Source organism: Rhinoraja longicauda, chromosome 1 (genome assembly GCF_053455715.1).
Source record: "Rhinoraja longicauda isolate Sanriku21f chromosome 1, sRhiLon1.1, whole genome shotgun sequence".
Lineage (NCBI taxonomy): Eukaryota > Metazoa > Chordata > Chondrichthyes > Rajiformes > Arhynchobatidae > Rhinoraja > Rhinoraja longicauda.
The window spans coordinates 106,460,036-106,486,082 of record NC_135953.1 but is presented as its reverse complement, the minus strand read 5'-3'; the positions used below and the strand labels follow the sequence as shown (position 1 = coordinate 106,486,082).

Sequence of the window (26,047 nt, the reverse complement as noted above, 5' to 3'; positions counted from 1 at the left end):
AGCAGTGGCGCCAGCAATGGCTGCCTCGCTAACTGTCTGTCTGTCCTTTCCTTCTTTGTGTTTGTTTTGTATATATTAAATGTATGTTTTTTTAGTGTTTTCTAGTTTGTTTTATGTGGGGGGGGTGGGGGGGGGGGGGGGAGAGTTGGGGGAAACCTTTTTTAATCTCTTACCTCGACAGAGATGCAATGTTTTCTGTATCGTATCCTCGATATCCACTGTGGCCTAACATCGAGGAGTTGGCAGCCTTTGCTGGAGATCAACCGGGAGCTCCATCGCGCGAGCCTGCGGACTTATCATCACGGAGTTTGCAATACCTGTCGGGGGTCGTTTTTGGGGTTCCAACCGTGGGAGCCTGTGGGACTTTAGCATCGCGGAGCTCATGGTCTCTAACCAGAGACCGACATCGGAGACTCCAAGCCGCAGGAGTTTTGACGGCCCCGACGCAGGAGTTTCGATCGCCCCGACTCGGGAGTTTCAATCGCCCCGACATGGGAGTTTTGCTCGTCGCCTGCGGGAGCTTCGCTCGCTCCGACTGCGGATGGTTCGACTTCCCCGACCGCGGGAGAATAAAGATGAAGGAGATTGGAGATGAAGGAGATGAAGAATTCACTGTCGCACCAAACACCACAGCCCCACCCGGCTCGGACATGCCCCGCAAAGAGTGGGTCGCCCTGAACCGGCTCCGCACAGGGGTCGGCCGGTTCAATGCCAACATGCATCGTTGGGGGTTGTGTCCATCAGCAGCCTGCGTGTGTGGAGCAGACCAGCAAACAGCGTAGCACGTCATTTTCGACTGCACTGTCCTCCGTCCCCCTGGTGAAGGGATAGACCTCACGGCCCTCAACAACAGCACATTGCACTGGCTACAGCGCCTGGAGGGTGTTACATAATTTCTGCTGCCTCAAACGCAAGAAGAAGAAAAGGAGATTGGACCTTATTGCCTTCCATCACAGTGAGGAATGTGGGGAATCCACTGTGCTGGATACTGATGGTAACTTTTATGTAGACAATAGACAATAGACAATAGGTGCAGGAGTAGGCCATTCAGCCCTTCGAGCCAGCACCGCCATTCAATGCGATCATGGCTGATCACTATCAATCAGTACCCCGTTCCTGCCTTCTCCCCATACCCCCTCACTCCGCTATCCTTAAGAGCTCTATCCAGCTCTCTCTTGAAAGCATCCAACGAACTGGCCTCCACTGCCTTCTGAGGCAGAGAATTCCACACCTTCACCACCCTCTGACTGAAAAAGTTCTTCCTCATCTCCGTTCTAAATGGCCTACCCCTTATTCTCAAACTGTGGCCCCTTGTTCTGGACTCCCCCAACATTGGGAACATGTTATCTGCCTCTAATGTGTCCAATCCCCTAATTATCTTATATGTTTCAATAAGATCCCCCCTCATCCTTCTAAATTCCAGTGTATACAAGCCCAATCGCTCCAGCCTTTCAGTTGTTGTGTGTCTTGTTGCTTTTTTAGTATGGTTGTATGGTAATTCAAATTTCACTGTACCTTAATTGGTACCTTAATGTGACAATAAACTGACCTTTAAACCTTAAAACCTTGAGCTTAAACCTCTCCCCTGTGTTATATGTAAAAGGTAATTTCTATCCTGGAAAAAATATTCTATCTACACTATGACTGTCACCCCACAGCCTCTGATACTCCAGAGAAAACTATCCACATTTGTCCACCCTCTTCTGCACCCCCTCCAAAGCCTCCCCAACCTTCCTGTAATAGGGCAACCAGAACTGCTCACAATGCTCCAAGTGCAGCCTAACCAAAGTATTATCCAGCTTTAATATGGTTAGATAACGTTCCCTGCTCCCAAACCAATATTCTGAGATATCCCCTGGTATAATACTACCTCTAAAGATTATCCACGTGCTTTTCGACAATTTGACCTGGGGGTGGAAGATGTTAACCTTCCACATTTATGTCGTTAATCTGAAGTCCTGGGTAATAAGATGGTGTAAAATAAAAGCTGGAATCAGTTATCTGCGTTTAAAAAATGATTGACTAATAAAACTGTAGATACTGGAATCTAAACAAAAAATATGAAATTAATATAAAGTGCATTAGCTATAAGGAGAGACTGGACAAACTGTTAAATGCTGACAGGTGACTTGATGGAAATATATAGAATTATGAGAGATTGACTTTGGAGTCTTTTTCCTAGAGTGGAAATGTCAAATTCTAGAGGACAAAGGTTTCTGGTGTGAAAGGGAAATTTCAAGTAGATTCACTGGGCAAATGTTTTACATGGATTGGTAGGTGCTTGGGATATACTACCTGGGGAGGTGTTAGAAGCAGGCGCAATAGCAACATTTAAGAGGCACATAAAGTTTATCACTGTATCTCGGTAAACATGACAATAATAAACCAATATCAAGATGCAGGGAAAGGAGGGTATGGACCATATGCAGGCTGGTGGGATTAGTCTTGGGTTGGCACAGACATAGTGGGTCAAAGGGCGTTTCCTTGAGCTGCACTCTTTCTGTGCTTCTATATACCCCAGTCAATCAAATAGTATCTACTAAAAGAAAATAAAACAGTTAATGTTTCAGGTGAGATGACCAACCCTTATTTCTTTAAATTCAATTTATTAATTTCTTAAATATCATTTCAATGTTGATCACAGAACAAAAAAGCACAATCTCTTTTTAATGGCAGATGATGCCACCTATAATGTAAGATCTGATGTTCATTTAGGAGTGCAATACCAAAATGATAATTATGATCACGTAAATTTCTAGAGATCTGGAAATGGGCTTGGGAAGGGTAGTTATATGGAGGGTGAGTTACTGACGTGGAAAATAACTTACTAACTGGATGAGAGGTGGAGGATAGTTTATGGATTGAGGGAATGTGACTTATTGATAGGAGGGTAGTTTACTGACTTAGGTGGAAAAGACAAAAGGTTACCAGAATGCACGAGTTCATTTACTTTTTATTTAAAGCTACATTTAAAAATCATTGAACAAGTCTCTTTGGTTTATTTGTTCCCTTTATTTGTAGTTCTCTGGAAAGTCACTGTTGCCCATGGTAACAAGCACCCCACTATTTCTCATTGCTGTTTATTTATTACCAGGACCCAGCACCCATTGGCTAAACTTCACGGCTCTTCAATCATGGAGCGTCACCACCTGGAGTTCAGCAAGACTTTACTTGATGATGAGGTGAGTCTTGGAATCAGGTAGACACGTAATTAGTCGGGGTCTTCTTCCTGAACTGATCAGACATTGGAGTGAAATTGAACAGAATGTGGTTGAAAAAGTGTGAGCGGATGATGTAATTCATTTGTTTGGTTCCACTGTCTGTGGATGATAGCTCATCTGCAGAGTCTTTCACACGTTGACGTTAGTTCTTCCATTGAATTCAAGAGGAATTTCAGCACTTTCAAACGGCAGAAGAGTCTGCACAGTGGCGCAGCTGGTGGAGTTGCTGCCTTGCAGCGCTAGAGACCCAGTTTTGATCCTAGCCTCGGGAAATGTCTGCTTGGAGTTTGCACGTTCCCCCTGTGACCACGTGGGTATCCTCTGAGTGTTCCGATTTCCAAAGATTTATGGGTTTGTAGGTTAATTGGCTTCTGTAAAGTGCACCTGGTCTGTAGGGAGTGGGCAGGTGGGAGGAATCAGTGGGCCGAAGGGCCTGTTTCCATGCTGTATTTCTAAATTTTAAAAAAACTCAAGGGAACTGAAAAACGATGGAATATTTTAATTGAGATAACAACACAGACATTGAAATGTGAACTACAAACTGGAAAAGCTTGATGTGCCCATTTTGCATATTTTCTCTTATTTATTCATGGAGTGTGAATGTCAAAGGCAATAGCCATATTTGTGATCTATCCCTTAAATTCCCATCAACTCCAATAGACTAAGTAGGCAGTAAGACCCATTCTGAGTACAGATGACAGATCTCCTTCCTGAAGGATATGAGCAGACCAAATGGAATTTTATAAATTAAACAGTGGCTAGATGGCTATTATTACTAGTTCTAGAATTCCTGTTTAGTTACATGAATTTGAATTCCACTCCAGGACCCCGTGGTGGACAAGATCACATCTGTGGATGAGTAATTCAGAAATTTGGATACTAATGGCATAGTGTTTAACACCATTGATGGATGATGTCGGTGGAATTCTTCCTGTGGTTAAAATGTTTCTTCAGCATAGGATGGAAGACTTTAAATTAATAACAGCTCCAGAAACATGATCCGAGACAATCTTCCACTTTGAGAAAACAACGATGACAATCCCTACATTATATGTGGCCATACCATGGAAATGCTGTGCCTTGCTGCAAGGAGATTTATCAGATGAAGAAGAGGAGAGCTGACCAAATGCCCACTGGCATCTTCCTTAAACATTGTTCATTAGCATTTCAGGGACAGTCACAAGAACAACACTTCCCTTCAATGTTGCGAGCTCCATCTAGCTCGAGAACATCAGCACCACCATCACCCGAACCTGAGGCAGCTCGACCTCTCACCTTCCAGGCCGCCATCTTGACATTTTGAATTAGGAGTGGGGATGCAATACTCGGCCTTCTGAGTTTGTTCCACCATTCCTTAAGATCAAGGGTTCTGATGTTACAGCATCCCGTTCCCCCTTTTATCCCCCTACTAATAAGAAAAGAGTCTCAAACAAAATTCTGCTACAACCAGCCTTTGAGGAAAAGAGTTCCAAATACTTGAGACCTGAGAGGAAGGAAAATCATTCATCTCTGTTACAAAAGGGCAATGCCATTTTAAATGGTGAATCCTAGTTCTAGTTTCTCCCAGAAGACTCTGTCAAGATCTAACAGGATCTAAATTGCTTTACTTGGTATGTACCCTGATATATTATGTACATTTTATGTTTCATGGTGTTATTTGGCTTGATTGTTAATAAAACAGTACTTTGTTCTTTTCAGAGAATTCTATTAATCTATTTTTAGGTGTTTGAGAATCTTGAGCTTTGAAATATTGTCAGAAGTTTCTAATATTAAAACCAATGGGAAATACCGCGTGGGTTTTATCCCGGGGTGCTCTGGTTTCACCGAACACTCCAAAGACGTACAGATTTGTAGGTTAATTGGCTTCAGCAAAAATTGTAAGTTGTCCCTGGTGTGTAGGATAGAGTTAGTGTACGGGGATTGCTGGTCGGTGCGGATTCAGTGGCCGAAGGGCACGTTTCCGCGCTGTATCTCTAAACTAAACTGAACTAAACTAAGCAAGCCACTAAGGACATTTTTACTATTGGTCCTGCATCCATCCCTTCTTGTACATATTTTCAATTTAATACACCCCAGTTCCACAGCATAGCCAAGAGCTGGTATTTCCAGTGCGGAGAATCCCAATTTCTATACTATCCTATGATACCACTGGGCAACCATTTTAAACCTATCCCATCTGTTCTCTTCCAGACACTGAACATTTTCCAGAACTTGAACAGAAGACAGTATGACCATGTCCTACGCCTGATGGACATTGCTATCATTGCCACGGACTTGGCTCTCTACTTTAAGTAAGGGGCAGTAAGTTTCCTTTATTGATAAACAGCTTTGTTATTCTTCTAGCAGACATAATACAGGTACATTAGAAAGAGGATTGTTGAAGCTTTGCAGTGTCTCAGCCAAAGAACTGATCTGTCACAAAGAGATATTGATTGATTGAAATTAGTTAAAAAGTCAAAAGATTTTAGAAATGCATCGCTACATAGTTTAAATTCTTCCTTACAACTTCACTCGTTGAGATCATATTACATAATTAACCAAACCACATGGCCCTGCTGGGCAAGTTAAAGGTTTACAAGGTAAGCTTTAGCGTAAAGCTTCTCTTTGGGGCAAATCTTCCAGAGCGCAGCTGGCAGATCCGCTGCCTCGCAGCGCCGGAGACCTGGGTTCGATCCTGAGCTTGGGTGCTGTTTGTGTGGCGTTTGCATGTTCTCCCTATGACCGCATGGGTTTCCTCCAGGAGCTTCGGTTTCCTCCCACATCCCAAAGATTTGTGAGTTTGTAGGTTAATTGGCCTCTGTAAAATTGCCCCTAATGTGAAGGCAATGGATGAGGAAATAGGATAACATAGAACTAGTGTGAACAGGTGATGGTTGGCGTGGACATGGTGGGCTGAAGGGCCTGTTTCCATGCTGTACCTCTACACTCCAAACTCTAATGTACCTGAAGTAACAGAGTTGAGATGCTGGAAAGAAACTACAGGAAGTGTCTCGACCTGAAACGTCAGCCATTCCTTCTCTCCAGAGATGCTGCCTGTCCCGCTGAGTTTCTCCAGCATTTTGTGTCTACCGGGTGATATTATAGGGAGGGTTTGATCAGACAAACCGCTTCGCTGGATGTTGACTGTAACCACCGCCTGCACAAAACAGCAATTCATTCACTCAAACGTTTGTTTTTCTTTTGCATCGCCGACAATCCGGAAAACCAAGAATAACTCATGGTTTGGGAAGTGCGACATATTCCCGCTTCAGGAGCAACTCCGGTACAAGTTACAATGCAAAATAAAATCGTAACGATCTCGCTCACTCACCGAAGCATAAAGCGATAAAACCTACAAAATCATCATAGTCTTGCACAAATTAACCATAAATACACCTAATTGATAATTTTTAAAGCAGTGTTTTCTTACATCTAACAAGCAAAACTGGAAAATACGGATGAATTGCAGGTCTGTATACACGCAGCAGATCAGCCGGCGAGAATGTTTTGCCCCTGCGACCTATGACCGGCACATGCTCAATCCAGATACCAAACTCGCTTATTCAGCAAAAGTGCATCTTTCATGGGATTTAAATTGTTTCCCTTCTTGTAGAAAGAGAACAATGTTTCAAAAAATTGTGGACCTCTCTAAAACATATGAGGAAGACACGGCATGGGTGGAGTATATGTCTCTGGAGGATACCAAGAAGGAAATAGTAATGTAAGTATAAGACTTTCAAAATGCAGTAAAGGCTGTGAAAAGCCTTGTAGGTTTTGATGAATAACTCCACGGAAAAGTGATAACATTTGCTCTTACTACACCCAGGGCCATGATGATGACAGCATGTGACTTGTCAGCCATTACGAAACCCTGGGAGGTTCAGAGCAAGGTGAGTTTTCAAATCCAGCAGCACTTTGCACCACCATGAACCTATGCCATTTGGAAGGTCCTGTAGTGTTCCTGTGTGTAGACTGAAATTTTTTGGTGACATGGGGCTTTATTCTCTGTCAACTATAAAACTATTGTTTGATTTGTGGAACTCTTTGTCACAGAAGGCTGTGGAGGCCAAGTCGGTGGATATATTTAAGGCAGAGATAGATAGATTCTTGATTAGTACGGGCGTCAGAGGTTATGGGGAGAAGGCAGGAGAATGAGGTTCGGAGGGAGAGATAGATCAGCCATGATTGTATGGGGGAGTAAACTTGATGGGACGAATGGGCTAATTCTGCTCCTATCACTTTGATCTTATGAACTATTGTGTGGAATTCCAATGGTGTTAATCTAAATTACTAAATTTATTGGCAGTTCTTCGTTAATACAGTAGATTCCAATAGAGATGTGGTAAGTTAATGGTTAATAGATTATCTGTGGATAGAAGTAGCTACATAACCATAGAAAATTTAAAAGGTGGATAAATGGCTACATAATATGCTTACACTTAAAATAGTTTATTGTTTTGATCTCTTTGACTGCAACAGAGGGCTTTGCATGCTTGTGTATTATCTGTTATTTGTATTGGTTGAGAGTGCCTACAGTGTTCTAATGGCATTCCTCCACTGTTCTTTAAATGCGCCATTGCCATGACTTTGGCATTATAAGCAGAAAATATTAGCTTGATGAAAATTTGTTTTATGTTTGATAGTTTGAAGCAGATTTATTGAGTGAGGGAATTATAATATTTCAATAGTTTGTACGGTAGCTCCCTAGCAGTATTGGATGCTACAAAATAACAGAGATCTGGTCTCTCTGTTCAGATACACTCTGGGGATCACGAGTATAAATTAATGGAGTTTCAATTGTGGCAGGAGGCTCCATTTGAATCAACGTGGTCATTGACAATTAGGGAATCCCCAGCTATGAAGCTGCAACACTGTCCTTTTAATACCAAATAGATACATGGGAAAATCCACAATATTCACAATATTCATGGAATCAGGTAGAAGTATCTCCCCACAGGTTAGGGTCAGGAGGATTAAAACTGTATAGTCATCAATGCACCCATCCACTATAAACATATTCCTTTTATAGATGGAGCCATTGTTCATGGGTGGGACACAAAATTACAAATATTTCTAGATATATGCATAATCAAGCTACAACTTTTGTTATAATGTCATTCGCCCTTGCATATCTTCAATTTACAAATCTATTTTCCCACTATATATGCATCTAACCCAGCCTTTCTGATTCACAAAAAAATACTTCATAAAACATATTCAAGTCAGGCATGGCTTTGTAAATTGAGGAGTAGCTGAACTACTCTAACGAGTGTAGACTACTTGCTTCCTGATACATCAGTTTACCTTGGCGGACTCTAACAGACAGGAGTTGCAAGGATGCAAAAGGACTGATTGGAAACCAGGGAGCATGTTGACTTCTGTTAATTATTGCTGGATGAGGCACAGGGTAGAGAGGGGTGTAAGGGCTAAAATATTCTCACATAAAATCATAAGCATAATAATAATAATCAAATAGTAATTTATTAGCCAAGTATGTTTTGCAACATATGAGGAATTTGGTTTGCCATACAGTCGTAACAAATAAGCAACAAGATACACAACTACATAAATTGGGGCGTGGCTGTGTTCTGCAGCTGCGGCTCACCGGCAGTCTCTCCGTTTTTTTTGGTGTTTTTTTGTCATTGTCGATGTTAAATGTACGTTTTGTTTTATTTTTAATTCTGTGTATGTAGGGGGGTGGTGGGGGGGTTGGGGGAAACCTTTTTTTAAATCTCCTCCTCAACGGAGATGCGACCTTTACCGTGTCGTATCTCCGTTCGCGCAACGGCCTAACATCGTGGAGTCGGCGGCCTCCAGCTGGGATCGACCTTGAAGACTCCGGTCGCAGGGCCTGGACTTACCATCTCGGAGGCTTCGGCCGTGGGCCCTGCAGACCGCAACATCGGGAGTTCGCAGGTCCCTGGCTGGCGACCGGCTTTTGGGAGCTCCAGCCGTAGCAGCTTCGACCGCCCCGAAGCACGAGGCACGATCAACCCGCCCGCAGGCCCTTCATCACCCTGCGTGGCCTGGCCGCGGCACTTTACATCGCCCGGTGGGGGCTCAGGACTCTCATCGCCCTGCGTGGCTCGGCCGCGGCATTTTCCATCGCCCGGTGGGGGCTCAGGACTTTCTTCGGCCTGCTCGGCTCGACCCTGGGACTTTCCATCGCCCGGTGGGGGCTTCAAGGGGTTGGGAGCCTCGATCGCCTCGTGGCGCCACGGGAGAAGAACGAGGAGGAGATAAGACTTTGCCTTCCATCTCAGTGAGGGTATGCCTAGAGCAATCACTGTGATGGCTGTTTTGTGTAAAAAATTGTATCTGTGTGTCTTGTGTTCTTTAATGTCTACTGCTGGACCCTGACGTGAGAGGACGCTGGCGTTGATTATTCGCCGCTTTTCCGTCAGGATAGTTTGTCTGTTTGTCTGTTTGTTTCTATGTTAATTGTATTTGTAAAGCGCTTTGTGCATGTGTTAAGGCGCTATATAAAATAAATATATTATTATTATTATTATTATTATAAAAAATTGACATAAACATCCACCACAGCGGCTCCTCCATATTCCTCACTGTGATGGAAGGCCATAAAGTCTTATCTTCTTCCCTCCTTTACTCCCTCGGTTGAGGGAGTCGAACCATCTGCAGCCGGCGATGGAGCTCCCTTGTCGGGGCAGTCTAAGCTCCCACATCGGGGCGGTCAAAAACCCCTACGGTTTGGAGTACCCGAAATCGGTCCCTAGCCAGGGACAGTGAGCTCCACGATGTTAAAGTCCGCAGCTCCTGCAGGTTAGAATACCAAAGGCCGACCCCTGGCAAAGGGATCGTCCGCTCCGAGATGTTAAAGTCCGCAGGCTTCGCGGTTTTGGAGCTCTAGAAGTCCCAGAAAGAGGCCGCCAACTCCACGATGTCAGGCCGCAGTGCAGACGGAGATAAGACATGGAAAAAGTTGCAACTCCGTCGTGGAAAGAGAAAAGAAAAGTTTCCCCCACCACCCCCCACATAATACAAAACTAAAGATAAACTAAAACATACATTTTACAACAAAATAAAAACACAAAAAAGGAAAAGACGAAGACAGACCGTTGGTGAGGCAGCCATCGTGTGGCCCCCCTGGGCAAGAGTCAAAAGCTGTGGCCAGTAAAGCCTCAGACTGGTGCCTTGTCATTGCTGAAGTAGCTGAGGCAGAATAACATGAGTGTGCAGCAACTCTCACAGGCAACAATGTGATCAGGACTAGGTCATCCACACTCCATTCAGAAAGTATTCAGACCCCTTCACTTTTTCCACAGTTTGTTATGTTACAGCCTTATTTTAAAATGGATTCATTTCATTTTTTTATCATCAATCTACACACAATACTGCAGAATGAAGAAGTGAAAACAGGTATTTAGAAATTTTTGCAAAATAATTATAAAGAAATAACTGAAATATTACATTTACATAAGTATTCAGACCCTCTAGTCAGTACTTTGTTGAGGCACCCTTGGCAGCGATTACAGCCTCAAGTCTTCTTGGGTATGACGCTACAAGCTTGGCACACCTATATTTGGGTAATTTCTCCCATTCTTCTCTGCAGATCCTCTCAAGCTCTGTCAGCTTGGATGGGAAGCGTCGATGCACAGTTATTTTCAGGTCCCTCCAGAGATGTTCCATCGGGTTCAAGTCCGGGCTCTGGCTGGGCCACTCAAGGACGTTCACAGACTTGTCACAAAGCCACTCCTGCGTTGTCTTGGCTGTGTGCTTAGGGTCATTGGCCTGGTGGAAAGTGAACCTCTGCCCCAGTCCGAGGTCCAGAACGCTCTGGAGCAGGTTTTCATCAAGGATCTTTCTGTACTTTGCTCCGTTCATCTTTCTCTCGATCCTGACTAGTCTCCCAGTTCCTGCCGCTGAAAAGCATCCCCACAGCAGGATGCTGCCACCACCATGCTTCACCGTAGGTATGGTATTGGCCAGGTGATGAGCGGTGCCTGGTTTCCTCCAGACATGACGCTTGGTATTCAGGCCAAAGTGTTCAATCTTGGTTTCATCAGATCAGAGAATCTTGTTTCTCATGGTCTGAGGGTCCTTTAGGTGCCTTTTGGCAAACTCCAAGCGGGCTGTCATGTGCCTTTTACTGAGGAGTGGCTTCCACCTTGTCACTCTACCATAAAGGCCTGATTGGTGGAGTGCTGCAGATATAGTTGTCCTTCTGGAAGGTTCTCCCATCTTCACAGGGGAACTCTGGAGCTCTGTCAGTGTGACCATCAGGATCTTGATCACCTCCCTGACCAAGGCCCTTCTCCCCCGATTGCTCAGTTTGGCCGGGTGGCCAGCTCTATGAAGAGTCCTGGTGGTTCCTAGTGGTTCCAAAGTTCTTCCATTTAAGAATGACGGAGGCCACTGTGCTCTCCTGCGATGCTGCAGAAATTGTTTTATACCCTTCCCCAGATCTGCGTCTCGACACAATCCTGTCTCGGAGGTCTACAGACAATTCCTTCGTCTTCATGGCTTGGTTTTTGCTCTGACATGCACTGTCAACTGTGGGACCTTATACAGACAGGTGTGTGCATTTCCAAATCATGTCCAATCAATTTAATTTACCACTGGTGGACTAAAATCAAGTTGTAGAAACATCTCAAGGATAATCAATGGAAACGGGATGAACCTAAGCTCAATTTTGAGTGTCACAGCAAAGGGTCTGAATACTTATGTAAATGTGATATTTCATTTATTTCTTTTTAATTACTTTGCAAAAATTTCTAAACACCTGTTTTCGCTTCTTCATTCTGGGGTATTGTGTGTAGATTGCTGATAAAAAATTAATTTAATTCATTTTAAAATAATGCTGTAACGTAACAAAATGTGGAAAAAGTGAAAGGGTCTGAATACTTTCTGAATGCACTGTATGTTAGGAATGTTGTACGGGGAATCTGTACAGTATTGGTCAGGGCATTTGTGTAACTCCCTGGCTTCCCATTGTTCCAGGCATCCTTCTTCCACCCTTTTAGCAATTTAAAATGAACTAACCTCTCTCTTCCCTGGTTCCGATTCAGGCTTTTCCTGAAACAGCTTCCCTTCCACAGATGCTGCCTGACCTGCTGTGTTTCCAGTGCCTTCTGTTTTTATTTCAGATTTCCAAAGTCTTCGGCGCTCTTTCAACACGCACATAAGGGAGCCGGTTTAAGTCTTAGGGAACATTGCAGTCGGCTTCTGTTGCCCTGAAATAGGAAACGGAGAAACTGACTATTGGCGCACTCTTGATTGCTAAGTTGTCCTGATCTCACTGAATGAGAATGAGATTGGTATTACTCTTGTTCGCCCTCATCAAAGTAGCTGGTTTCATGCTTTCTAGGCTCAGACTGGAGTAGAAAATCAAAACAAGAAGAAATGATGCTGAAGTGAATTACAAAACTGGATACTGAGCCAAACTCAACAATTGTTGTACTTGTGTTGTGTTATAGGTGGCTCTGTTAGTAGCAGCGGAATTCTGGGAACAGGGAGACTTGGAACGGACGGTATTGCAACAAAATCCTATTGTGAGTAAGGAACAATATTCAAAAATACTGTATCAGTTTCATGTAGAATTTGCAGCATTAAGAAAAGTTACTTAATCCCGCAGCCCAATGCTCGTGTTTGGTCTCCACAAGTGGTTGGTTCTGACTGGGTCGCACCCTATTTCCATACGTTTGGCTTCCTTTTCCCCTTGCGTTCATCAAGCTTCCCATATAATATTCTCCTCATACACTCCAAATAATTACAAATTTCAATTACTATTAGCTCTCTAGGCAAAGAAGTTTCTCATAATTCATAATTGGATCTATGAGCGACTATCTCATATTTACAGTTCTTTTTTTTTTTGAGTTCCCCGTCTTCTACAAATAAAAGCTAACAAACCTGCCTACAGCTTTAAAGACCCCAATTAAGCCACCTCTTGATCTCTTTGCTAAACCGAGCTTCGTTGTCCCAGAGCAGTTGTAGGCAGGAACATATAGACCACAAAACTATTGATTTTATGTTGACCAATTTTAGCGATAATGCTTTTATAGATAAACAGAGTAATTCTACATTGCGTTTAAACTTCACAGATTTTAACTTTTCAGTTATATTTATTTAAACCCCTAGCCTATGATGGACAGGAATAAATCTGATGAACTTCCCAAGCTCCAAGTTGGTTTCATTGACTTTGTGTGCACATTTGTCTACAAGGTATGTGGATGTAATTTATTTTCTAACTTCCAAAGGGGTTTGCCTCCAAGCATGTTAAAAATATTATTTTAATGATTTCCTGTAAATATTGCTTCAGGTGAAGCAAACCACAGTTTACAACCGAATTCATTTGTGCTTCCAAGTTCTACCAGCAGCTTGGGTCAATCACAGAGAAACAGGCCTTAGCTGGAGAGTTAAACCTTGTTCCAACATTAAAAAGGCAACTAGTCTGTTGGTAAGACTGGAAGATCTATCTTCTAACTGGCAGGTCTCCTTAAGATAATTGCTATGGTTCCAAGTGCAAGCTGAACACATCGGAACGTCTTCTGTGCGCTACATTCAAACCCTCTTTAAGTGGAAAATGAGGCAAACACCTGTATATGACTATCGCACATTCCCTCTGCATGGTCTTGTTATTTCACCTGCAATCAAATAGACATCCACCAGTAAAACACAAACTGCAGGAGTAACTCAGCATGTCAGGCAGCATCTGTGGAAGGAATGAACAGGCAATGTTTCGGATCGGGATCCTTCAGATTTATTGAATATCTTATATGGAGCCTGAAGAAGAGTCCCAAACAGATATGCTGCCTAACCATTCCCTCCACAGATGCTGCCTGACGCGCTAAGTTATTCTAGCACTTTATATCCTGCTCAAGATTACATCATCTGCAGTTGCTTGTATCTCTGGCCGTCCACCAGCTCCCTGTTGACACAATAGGTGAAGGTGAAGGAAGAAAGATTTAATAGTAATCTGAGGGGTAACTTTTTCACACAAAGGGTGGTGTGTGTTTGGAACGAACTGCCAGAGGTGGTAGTTGAGCCAGGGACTATTGTAATGTTTAAGAAACATTTGGACAGGTACATGGATAGGACAGTTTAGAGGGATATGGGCCATAAGTAGGCAGGTAGGACTAATGTAGATGGGACATGTTAGTTGGCGTGGGCAAGTCGGGTAGAAGGGCCTGTTTCCAAAGTGCTGTATAACTCCAAAGTGGTTGTTGTCTAATCCAGAAATTAAGTTGGAAACATACAAAATGAAAAATGAAATAAAGAAGCTTATGATGTTTGTAGCTCTGTGTGTGCTTCTAAATATCTATTAGAGTAAACACAATGGTTTCAAACATAGAACATAAAATAGTACAGCACAGGAAAGGGCCCTTCGGCCCACAATGTTTGTGCCAAACATGATGCCTAGCTGAACTAATCTCATCTATCTGCACATGATCCGTGTCTCTCTTTTCCCTACACTTCCATGTGCCAATCTAAAAGCCTTTTAAACACCACTATTGTATCTGCCTCCACCACCACCCATGGCAATGCATTCCAGTTCCCCATCACCCACTGTGTAGAAAACTTGCCCCGCATATCTCTATGAAACGATCCCCTCTCAGCTTATAGCTATGTCCTCTAGTACTGAACATTTCCCCCCTTGGAAAAAGGTTCTGAATATCTACCCTATCCATGCCTCTCATAATTTTAGATGCTATCAAGTCTCTCTTGAACCTCTGTCATTCCAGAGAAAACAATCCCAATCTCCCTCTGTAGCTGAAACCCTCAAAACCAAGCAGCATTCTGGGAAACTTTCTCTGCACCCTCTCCAAAGCTCGATAGAATTACGTTCACTGGATGAAGCACATATGGAAAAGCCTTCAACCAAGTTTCAACATTTCAGATTCCGGAAATAACAAGCTCTCAGTTAAATTTGGTGGTTAGGTACTTGTGTACCAGTGCTGTTTGCCAGTTGCAATTGTTTTCTTTCAGGAATTCTCTCGCTTTCACGAGACTATCACACCGATGCTCAATGGTCTGCTCAACAATAGGAAAGAATGGAAAGCACTCGGTGATGAATATGAGACAAAAGTAAAAGCTCTGGTGGAAACCAAAAATCAGAAAGCAGAAGAGCTAGAAGCAAAGAAAGGTTCGAAAAACACGATTTATTTTTTTACCCTCAATAATCAGAGGCTGGCAAATACTGGCCTTTCATGGACTTTAGAAGTTTCAAACTTTTTCATAGGATGGGCAATTCCCTGAGGATTCTGAAGGATTTATTGCTCTTGCCCTTCTCTTGCATTAAAATCAAGCCCAGAGTGAGGCACTCAGGGTGAGCCTGAGAGCTTGCAGCTGGTAGAGCTGCTGCCTCATAGTGCCGGAAACCCCAGTTTGATCCTAACCTCGGGTGCTGTATGTGTGTGGTTTGCATGTTCTCCCTGTGACCCACGCCCACATCCTTCAGTTCGAAAAACTATCCCAACATAGTTTCCTGCAGCTCAGGAACCTAGAATCCACTGATAGCTTGCTTGCTAAATCAGCATGCAAAGTCCAAAGTCTCCATCAACACTGTGCCATGAATCTATCAATGCGTATTGACTTCAACGGCCCTGACACCGGCTACCTAGAATCCCTTATCACTATCTATGTATCTCCCTTTCCCGACATCAGTCTGAAGGGTCTCGAACCGAAACGTCACCCATTCCTTCTCTCCAGAGATGCTGCCTGTCCCGCTGAGTTACTCCAGCATTTTGTGTCTATCTTCAGTTTAAACCAGCATCTGCAGTTCCTTCATACACATCACTATTTTTACCTGGTATAGATGTGGAAAGGCGATTCCACTGTGGGTTCAGCAGCAAGACAATAGCTCTGACACACGCCTGATGACTTTTGACAAAAGGTAAGGCTAGGAAAGGGGTTTTGTCTTCTGTCAAAGCTTTCGCTGAACATAACACTCGCTCATGTACAAGCAAGTGTTATGCTTGAATCAGCGATTAAAAACAAACAACGACCTGAAGTGAGAAGCTGTGGAGGATATTCAGTATAAGGTTTTACTCACGGAGAAAGAGAGGGAAATAAAGGAACTCAAAGAAAATGACCTATTGGCCCCATCCAGACCAATTTTTGTGGCTAAAGATACGCCCTGTTAAAAAACAAAAACATTTGACTAGAAATTTAATATAATTATTAAATGAACATTTACACATGTTGAAATTATATTGTTATACATTCATGTAACCAAGTTTAAAAAAAAGTAATTTAAATTGCAGCTTTTACCAATTAGTAAATTCTCAATGGAAAATAGAAGAACACCTAGAAAATGAGAACATAGAAAATATAGTAAATAGAGGACCTTTATGTCAGGGCTAAAAAGCATAGAAAAGATAGACAACGTGTTGGAGCAACTCAGCAAGAGAGGCAGCATCCTTGGAGAAAATATTTTTCCCATTTCCAGGTCCCCTCCTTCCTCTCTCCTACTTTCTGTCTGAAGAAGGGTTCCGACCCGAAAAGTCACCTGTTCCTTTTCTCCAGACTTGCTGCCTGACCCACTGAGTTTCTCCAGCACTTTATGTCTATCTTAAGCATAGAAAATAAATGGTTACATAAGAGAACAAAATAACCCTCTAGTTTATTTTGTACCATAAAGCACCAATTAAATGTTTTCAAACTTCTTATTTTCCCGTATTCATTTTACGCCTTTGCTCATTGTTGCTTTGGCTTTCCCTTTCAGCCGACACTGCTGCTGCTGCAGAGAAAGCTCAATCGAAAACCTGTTGCATGTGTTAGCCTTGTGGTTCCTTGCTGCCTCAATCTCTTCAGTATTCACAATGACGAGACTGCACGAACTGTACAGAGGTGACATCTGTTTATCCAGTGACATGTGTTTGGATTCTAGTAATGTGTCAAGGAATGACCAGGTGTTGAGACCAGCCTGCGGTAAAGGGATTAACTCATTACAATGGTTAATCTGTTGTGCGTGGCACTTGTGCTTTAGTTCCTATGTAGATCATAATACATTTTGAAACAAATAAAAATGGGGAACTTCCCAAGTTTTGTGGTGATGGAACTCGATGGACAGCAGCTCAAAATACGTTCTGTTCTAAGCAATTTGGTGACAGTGGGAATGAATATTGAGTAGGAAGTACAAAAGGTCAATGTGCTACTGTCTTATTTGCTCTGCCATCTCAAATAACTGCTTCCATCCAGAAGGAATATCTTCCGATCACAAACTTTTATTTATTAAATATTTATGTATGTACAAGTGGTAATAGAAACTACAATCTTTCAGTGTGTTTTTGCTCAAATAGCTTTGATCCAACATTATTTTTTTAACAATTTATTCAACTTTAGTTTTCAAATAAGCATGCAAAATAACATTGGGGTTATAAATCATAATTAAATCATTGAACTATAATTTTGCAGCATGGGATTATAAGTATGTCAGTCTTTTTGTGAAGATATTAGTCAAATGTGAATCTGGAAAGCAGGATGCAAGAGTTGGTTCAGATATTGCAATAATGATGCCATGTGATCAACTTGATTGTATTGTTGCATTGTTACTCCATTAAAATGCTTTAAAGTATGCAGGTGCTAACCACACCTTGCAATCATTGACCCAACTGAAAATTGGGAAAGCATCTTTGAACTTTAGCCTCTCTGGAAACAGGTGTCGAGCTCTTCTACATTTTAGATCTCTTCACCCAGATACTTTTTAAATTTCAATTTTTTTCTTGTGATAAATTGCAAAAGTGTGTCACTTGTCCATGTTGTTAAATTTACGTATTTTCCAAATTCACATTGACATAAATTATGTGTTAATATAAAATCAAAATTGATCTGTTCAATCTTTATAAATGTTGTGAAATATTTGTAACACTAATTAAATAATTAAACATTCTTTTGAGTTTTTTCAGAACAGCTGCACAATGGAATAGGCAATGGTATAACTAGATTCATTAGGTTATACCTACTCTCTGAGAAGATGCTTCAGCAGGATTTCCATATTGGTGGCTATATTTTCATGTAACAGTACATTATAGAAACACCAATATGTTTAATGCAAAATAAAAACACATGTAGAGCTATAGACTACATGCAATGCTAATTAATTTGTGGCTAACCACGGTATTTTCATTGGGTGTTGAATATATAGTTTTAACTTCAGCTTCTCAGGATATATCACCCAACCAAATAAGAATGCTCTCCATTGAATCATATAAAACATGCAATTATCAGATCTTATGCGACGATGTTCCGTTAAATGAAGACTCTGAGTTGTTCACTCAAAGTGTGATTTAAAAGGAACAACAGAACAGAGTACATTTAATCAATAGTGTTTGAGTACATTGTATATTTAACCATTTGTAATATATTCATTTGTGTTGCGTACCTGCAATAGTATTTTCATTTATAAATGATACAAATTAGATTTGCACTTTGTTATCTTAAGGAAGGCTTTAAAAATCTGTCAATGTCACTACATTCTTCCACCAGCTGCAATCGGCAATCAAATGTAGCCTCTGTTGTAATTTTATTATAAATAGCTGAGAATAAGCAAGAGCTTTGAAAGTGGACATGCCTTGAAGAAAATTCAGTGCAGTCATATGAGGACAAATGCTTGATGCAATATTGGGTTCTTCATGTATATTATCAACACCTGTTTTTTATCACCTTCATCTCTCTCAAGAATGAAGAACCCAATATTATGCCTTCAGATTATGCAGCCTCATGACAAAGATGACAAAGAGAAATGAAGGACATTATTTTTCTGAGAATGGAGTCTGTCTAAAACTCCAAAGAGCAAAATAAATGGCAGGTAGTGGATTTCCTAAAATTGATCATAACCTGTAAACCTGTTCAACATTCATTTATATGACTGGTACCAATCTTTTATACAGGATTACCACATTTTCATTTACATTGATTCATCACTCAATGAACAAGCAGCACGACTTTCAACGCCAGTAGGCTAGAAACAAATGTTATAACAAACAATGGTTATATGTGTAGCATATAAATACAAAACTCCAGTGGCAGAAAGTTTGCGTCTTTCAGAAAAGCTAACCTGGTCACCGCATTCTTGTTGGAACTTACTTGGTATGTTAAGGCTGCACAAGGCAAAGAAAAACAATATGCGGTGAGCAAGGAATTGTTGCGTACATCTTAAACATTAAAATTATCATTCATCGTAGATTGTCATTATGAACATTGATAATACATAAATGCTTTAATTTTAAGTGCTTGCGCCTGCCATGTTTTAAAAAAAAACCCCATTAATAATATTTAACAGCTCTCTATATTAGGTATTACAGGATTTAATTCCACATTTACAAGGATTACTGACACCATTGTATAATAATGCACACTGATGTGTACAGATTAGTAATTCATTGGTTGATAAATCTTCTTATCCAACAGAAACACTCAGCAGTTTCCTAAATCATCTGTCATTTCATTAATGCATTTCAAGGTCAATTTGGATTTCATTTTTATGTATTTAACTATTGGATATTATTTTTATTACAAATTCATATTTCTTATTAATTTATTGCATGATGGATGCAGGTTAGCTGTATATAAATAAAGCAGATGAATGGTAACCTTATGTATAAAATGGTAAAAGTAGTTGGATCAAGTTCCACTCTTATTTCTTTCCATCATTGGTTTCTTCTAGCCAAATATTCTCAGGCAAAAAAATATATTCGACATGCTCACCGTCTGAAAATCTTAAAATGCCACTTGACAACTCTTGAGCAACAATATCCTAGTTCCAGAACAAGGACTGTCTTCATCTTGTAAATTGCTGAAATATAGTTTACATCTGCATGCATCCAACTGCTTGGCAGTTTTAAGCACTGCTTGACCTAATTCTTGGGTTTATCTATAGATACATGAGATTACAGAGAAGTTTACAGAGAAGACCTAATAAGTAACAAAGTAAAGATTTTGTCATTGCAGTTCACTTCCTCTCCACCGCAAATAAATCCCGATTAAAGTATAATTTGTGACTGGACCACATCAGCAGGCAAAAATATCTGTTCTGTTATGGTTCAGTTCAAATGAATGTCATTTGTTGAGGATAATTAACTTCCATTATCGCACCTCTCTAATTTTGGGAGATATTGAACCCCCCCCACCTTCATTTTGCTACTGACAGAGCATTATATCATTGAAGGTTCCATCTTCTCGAGAATATGTTAAATTAATGCAAAATATCTGGTAGTTAGATTACTCTGGTGTCCTTGCTGAGTTTATCTATCAACTATGTAATCTTATTGTTTATCTCTATCATTTAAGAGTCCATTCAAATTGCTCTCTTTTCCTATGCCCGGTGTGGAAGATTTAAAAAATGAAGATCAAAATGCTAGGTACTGAAAATCTCAGATCAGGCAGTATTGTGAAAGGATATAGAGTTCATGTTTCTTTAACTTTTACTCGTCCCGTTGCATTCAACTGCTGATTTTTTAAAGAATTTTATGCATGTAACATATACTTTACAGGCTGCAAAGTACTCACACTATATGACAGTGAAAGGTGCTTTATAAATACAGGCTATTTGTTTTTCTTCATGTGATATATATTTAATCACAGAGCAATTCCCTGCACCTGAAATAGGGCAATGGGATCAAGTGTTTAATTGTCACATGTGCCGACAATGGAACAGTGAAATTCTTACTTGCAGCAGTATACCAGGCCTGTAATTACAGTGTTCATAGATAACATCACAAACCAAAAATAAATCAATAAAAGCATAATCATAATCAGACTTTATTAGCCAAGTATGTTTTGCAACATACGAGGAATTTCATTTGCCATACAGTCATACCAATAAAAAGCAACAGAACACACAAAATACATTTTTACATGAACATCCACCAGTGACTCCTCCACATTCCTCACTGTGATGGAAGGCGAAAAAAATGTTCAGTCTCTTCCCTTCTTTGTTTTCCCGCGGTCGGGGGCCTCGAGCCTTCCGTTGACAGGACGATCTTGACTCTGTAGCCGGTGGTCGGGCCCTCACATCAGGGCGATCAAGCTCCTGCATCGGGGGGGAATCTCAGCTCCCCCAAGCCGGACGATCTACCCCAGGTCGGGGCTGACGGAAAATCTTCTGCAATTTGGAGTTTCCCGATGTCAGTCTCTACCCGAGACTGTGTGCTCCTTGATGTTGAGGTCCGCAGGCCGCGGTTGGAGCGTCGATCCCAGGCAAGGAATCGTACGCTCTGATGGTAAGTCCACGCCCCGCGGTGAGGCTGAAAGTCAGTCCCGAGCAAGGCCTCCAGCTCCACGATGTTAGGCCGCAGAACGTCTGGAGATACGATACGATCCGGAAAACAATCACAAGGTTGTTACCGGCAAGGTAAGAAATTGAAAAAAGTGTCCCCCGACCCCCTCCCCGCCCACATAAAACAAACCAGTGAACATTAACACATACTTTTAAAACTCACTGAAAATAACAAAAAAAGACGAAAAGGACAGACTGTTGGCGAGGCTGCCATTGAAGCACCACCCGGTGGTATAAACACTGCAGTATTAGTGCAAACACGTCCAAAGATCTTAGTGCAACAAAGACAGTTCATAAGTACTTGTGTTCAGGACCCTAATGGTTGTTGGGAAGTAGCTGTTCCTAAACTGGGTCAGTTTTTCGACTCCCATACTTTCTTCCCAATGATAGAAGTGAAATAGACAATAGGTGCAGGAGTAGGCCATTAGGCCCTTCGAGCCAGCACCGCCATTCAATGTGATCATGGTTGATCATTCACAATCAGTTCCCCGTTCCTGCCTTTTCCCCATACCCCCTGACTCCGCTATCTTCAAGAGCTTTATCTAGCTCTCTTGAAAGCATCCAGAGAATTGGCCTCCACTGCCTTCTTGAGAACAAAGCCAGGATTGTGCACGCCCTTAATGATGCAAGCTGCCTTTTTACAGCAACACCTTCTATAGATCTTTTTGATGGTGGGGAGGCCAGTACCAGTGATGGGCTCGGTGGCATCAACCACTTTTTGTAATCTCCTTCATTTCCGGGCATTAGAGTTGGCATGGTAGCGCAGCGGTAGAGTTGCTGCTTTACAGCGAATGCAGCGCCGTTGACTCAGGTTCGATCCTGACTACGGGTGCTGCACTGTAAGGAGTTTGTACGTTCTCCCCGTGACCTGCGTGGGTTTTCTCCGAGATCTTCGGTTTCCTCCCACACTCCAAAGACGTACAGGTATGTAGGTTAATTGGCTGGATAAATGTAAAAATTGTCCCTAGTGGTTGTAGGATAGTGTTAATGTGCAGGGATCACTGGGCGGCACGGACTTGGTGGGCCGAAAAGGCCTGTTTCCGGCTGTATATATATGATATGATATGATATATGAATCAGTCCGTGATGCAACCAGTGAATGTGCCTGTCACATGAGGAAGCTAGCAGCTCTTTCTTTGCTGCTGCTGCAGCTGATGTTCCAATGCTGTCACAGCTGATTTATTCACAAGAAATGAGCTCAGGAAGATCAATGCGAGGAAGGTGGCTGGTCTGGATGGCATCTGCTCGAGGAACCTCAAGTCCTGTGCAGACCAGCTGTGCGGGATAGTGGAGCACGTCTTCAATCTGAGCCTGAAACGCGGTAGAGTTCCACAGCTGTGGAAAACATCCTGTGTGGTACCGGTGCCAAAGACGCCGCACCCGAAGGAACTCAACAGCTACAGGCCGGTGGCACTGACATCACACCTGATGAAGACACTAGAGCATCTGGTCCTCGCCCATCTCCACCCCCTGGTGAGACCATCAATGGATCTGTTGTAGTTCGCCAACCAGACTCGCATCGGGGTGGAGGACGCCATCATCTACCTGCGGAACAGAGCTCTTTCGCACCTGGAGATATCGGATAGCACTGTGAGAATCATGTTTTTTGATTTCTCCAGTGCATTCAATACCATCCAGCCGGAGCTTCTAGGGGGCAAGCTGGAGCACACAGGAGTGGATCACCACCTCACATCCTGGATTCTGGACTACCTCATCAACCGACCACAGTATGTGAGGACAAAGGACTATGTCTCGGACATGGTGGTCTGCAGCACAGGGGTTCCGCAGGGAAGTGTTAGCTCCATTCTTGTTCAACCTGTACATTGCGGACCTCAGGCACAGCTCTGCAAACTATCTACAGAAGTGCTCTGACAACTTTGCCATCGTCGGACTCATCACACGTGACGATAACAGGGCGTACAGAGAACTGCTCAAGGAGTTTGTGGACGTGCCAGCGGAACCGCCTCCCGGGAAAACCAGGGAGATGGTGATAGATTTCTGCAGGCGCAGCCAGGTCCCCCCGACACCGGTGAACATCCAGAGAATGGTCATCGGGAGGGTGGACTCTTATAAGTACCTGGGTGTTTACCTCAATAATAAATTGGACTGGACCGAAAACACCAATGGGCTATTCAAAAAGGGCCAGAGCAGACTTTATCTGCTGAGGAGACTCAGGTCCTTTGGAGTGCAGGGGGCACTCCTAAGGACCTTCTACAACACGGTGGTTGCATCAGCCATTTTCTATGGAGTGGTCTGCTGGAGCAGCAGCATCTCAGCGGCAGAGGGGAAGAGACTTGACAAGCTGGTCAGGAAGGCCAGCTCTGTCCTGGGTTGCCCCCTCGACTCAGTACAGGCGGTGGGAGAGAGGAGGATGATGGCAAAGTTAACATCGCTGCTGGACAACGACTCCCACCCCATGCAGGACACTTGTCACTGCACTGAGTGCACTAGCTCCTTCAGTGACAGACTCCTTCACCCCAAGTGTGTGAAGGAGAGATATAGGAGATCCTTCCTTCCTGCTGCTGTGAGACTGCACTACTCCCAGTAGACGAGTCAACAGTAACAGTTAAGGAATACACAGTAAACTGATGACAATTAATTCTTGTCTTTACTTTTATTTATAATGAATGATCTCTTGCTATCCACTTTGCTGCTGTAACACTGTAAATTTCCCCGGTGTGGGACGAATAAAGGAATATATTATTATTATTGAAATGCATCCAAAGAGCTACAAAATTCTACCTGTGACACCATCCTGTATTTCTCAATTCCCCTGCTCTACAGCACTTCTCAGGGCCCTAACCATTCATTATGAAGGTCCTGTCCTGATTTAACTTCCCAAAATGCAACATCTCAAACTTATCTACATTAAAACTCATTTTGCAGAAAATGTCAGCTCACCGATTATGTAATGTGAAAGGAGGCAAGTAGCATTGACGCGAATGGAGTTTAGTTAAAGAAGATGTAGAGCGGATGGCTTAAAGAATCTCAGTAAAAAGATCCTAAAAGTTGGAATGTATAGTTTTCCATGCACAGAAACATGTAAAACTGAAATAATTTACTGAATATATTATTTGTTTGCCCTCAAGTTTGTTTTTGACAGTATATACACTGGTTAATATCAAAAGTATGTTTAGGTGCTCAGAAAAAGAAACTATCAAAAAAAAAAAAAAAAAATGTTCAATAGATTCATGACCGGTTCCTGTGGATTGGAGGGTAGCTAGTTATCCCACTTTTCAGGAAAGGAGTGAGAGAGAAAACAGAGAATTATAGAAAGAAGGGTCTCGACCCGAAACGTCACCCATTCCTTCTCTCCCGAGATGCTGCCTGACCTGCTGAGTTACTCCAGCATTTTGTGAATAAATCGAATTATAGACCAGTTAGCCTGACATCAGTGGTGGGGAAGATGCTGGAGTCAATTATTAAAGAGGTAATAACGGCACATTTGGATAGCAGTAAAAGGATTGGTCCAAGTCAGCATGGATTTATGAAGGAGAAATCCTGCTTGACTAATCTTCTGGAATTTTTTGAGGATGTGCCAAGTAAAATGGATGAAGGAGAGCCAGTGGATGTAGTGTATCTAGACTTTCAGACTTTGATAAGGTCCCACACAGGAGATTGGAGAGCAAAATTGGTGGCCACATGGTATTGGAGATAGGGTATTGACATGGATAGAGAATTGGTTGGCAGACAGGAAGCAACGAGTAGGAATAAACGGGTCCTTTTCAGAATGGCAGGCAGTGGCGAGTGGAGTGCCGCAAGGCTTGGTGCTGGGGCCGCAACCATTTACAATATATATTAATGATTTGGATGATGGAATTAGAACACCAGCAAGTTTGCAGATGACACAAAGCTGGGGGGCAGTGTGAACTGCGAAGACGATGTTAGGAGGTTGCAGGGTGACTTGGACAGGTTGAATGAGTGGGCAGATGCATGGCAGGTGCAGTATAATGTAGATTAATGTGAGGTTATTCACTTTGGCAGCAAAAACAAGGAGGCAGATTATTATCTCAATGGTGTCAGGTTAGGTAAAGGGGAAGTGCAACGAGACCTGGGTGTCCTTGTACATCAGTCCCTGAAAGTAAGCGTGTAGGTACAGCAGGCAGTGAAGAAAGCGAATGGCATGTTGGCCTTCATAACAGAGGATTTGAGTATATGAGCAAAGAGGTCCTTCTGCAGTTGTATAGGGCCCTGGTGAGACCACATCTGGAGTATTGTGTGCAGTTTTGGTCTCCTAATTTGAAGAAGGACATCCTTGCTATTGAGACAGTACAACGCAGGATCACGAGGCTAATCCCTGGGATGGCGAGAATGTCATAGGTGGAAAGATTGGAAAGACTGGGCTTGTATTCACTGGAGTTTTGAAAGATGAGAGGGGATCTTAAAGATATAAAAAATTACAAAAGGACTGGACAAACTAGATGCAGGAAAAATGTTCCCAATGTTGGGAGAGACCAGAACCAGGGGCCACAGTCTAACAATAAAGGGGAGGCCATTTAAAACTGAGGTGAGAAGAAACGTTTTCACCCAGAGAGTTGTGCATTTGTGGAATTCTCTGCACAGAAGGCAGTGGAGGCCAATTCACTGGATGAATTGAAAAGAGGGTTAG

General features: G+C 42.4%; 1 protein-coding gene across 1 annotated transcript in view; it reads left to right on the top strand.

Annotated features, from left to right (window-relative positions):
- The window catches only part of LOC144600213 (rod cGMP-specific 3',5'-cyclic phosphodiesterase subunit beta-like), a 58,609-nt gene extending 40,658 nt beyond the window's left edge, over positions 1–17,951 (top strand). Inside the window, exons 15-22 of the mRNA XM_078411740.1 lie at positions 3,095–3,182; positions 5,412–5,512; positions 6,814–6,921; positions 7,027–7,090; positions 12,638–12,712; positions 13,299–13,382; positions 15,147–15,303; positions 16,885–17,951. Coding sequence (XP_078267866.1) covers positions 3,095–3,182; positions 5,412–5,512; positions 6,814–6,921; positions 7,027–7,090; positions 12,638–12,712; positions 13,299–13,382; positions 15,147–15,303; positions 16,885–16,940 — 733 coding nt within the window. The 3' untranslated portion in view covers positions 16,941–17,951. The remainder of the gene's footprint in view (positions 1–3,094; positions 3,183–5,411; positions 5,513–6,813; positions 6,922–7,026; positions 7,091–12,637; positions 12,713–13,298; positions 13,383–15,146; positions 15,304–16,884) is intronic.
- Positions 17,952–26,047: the final 8,096 nt, after the last annotated feature.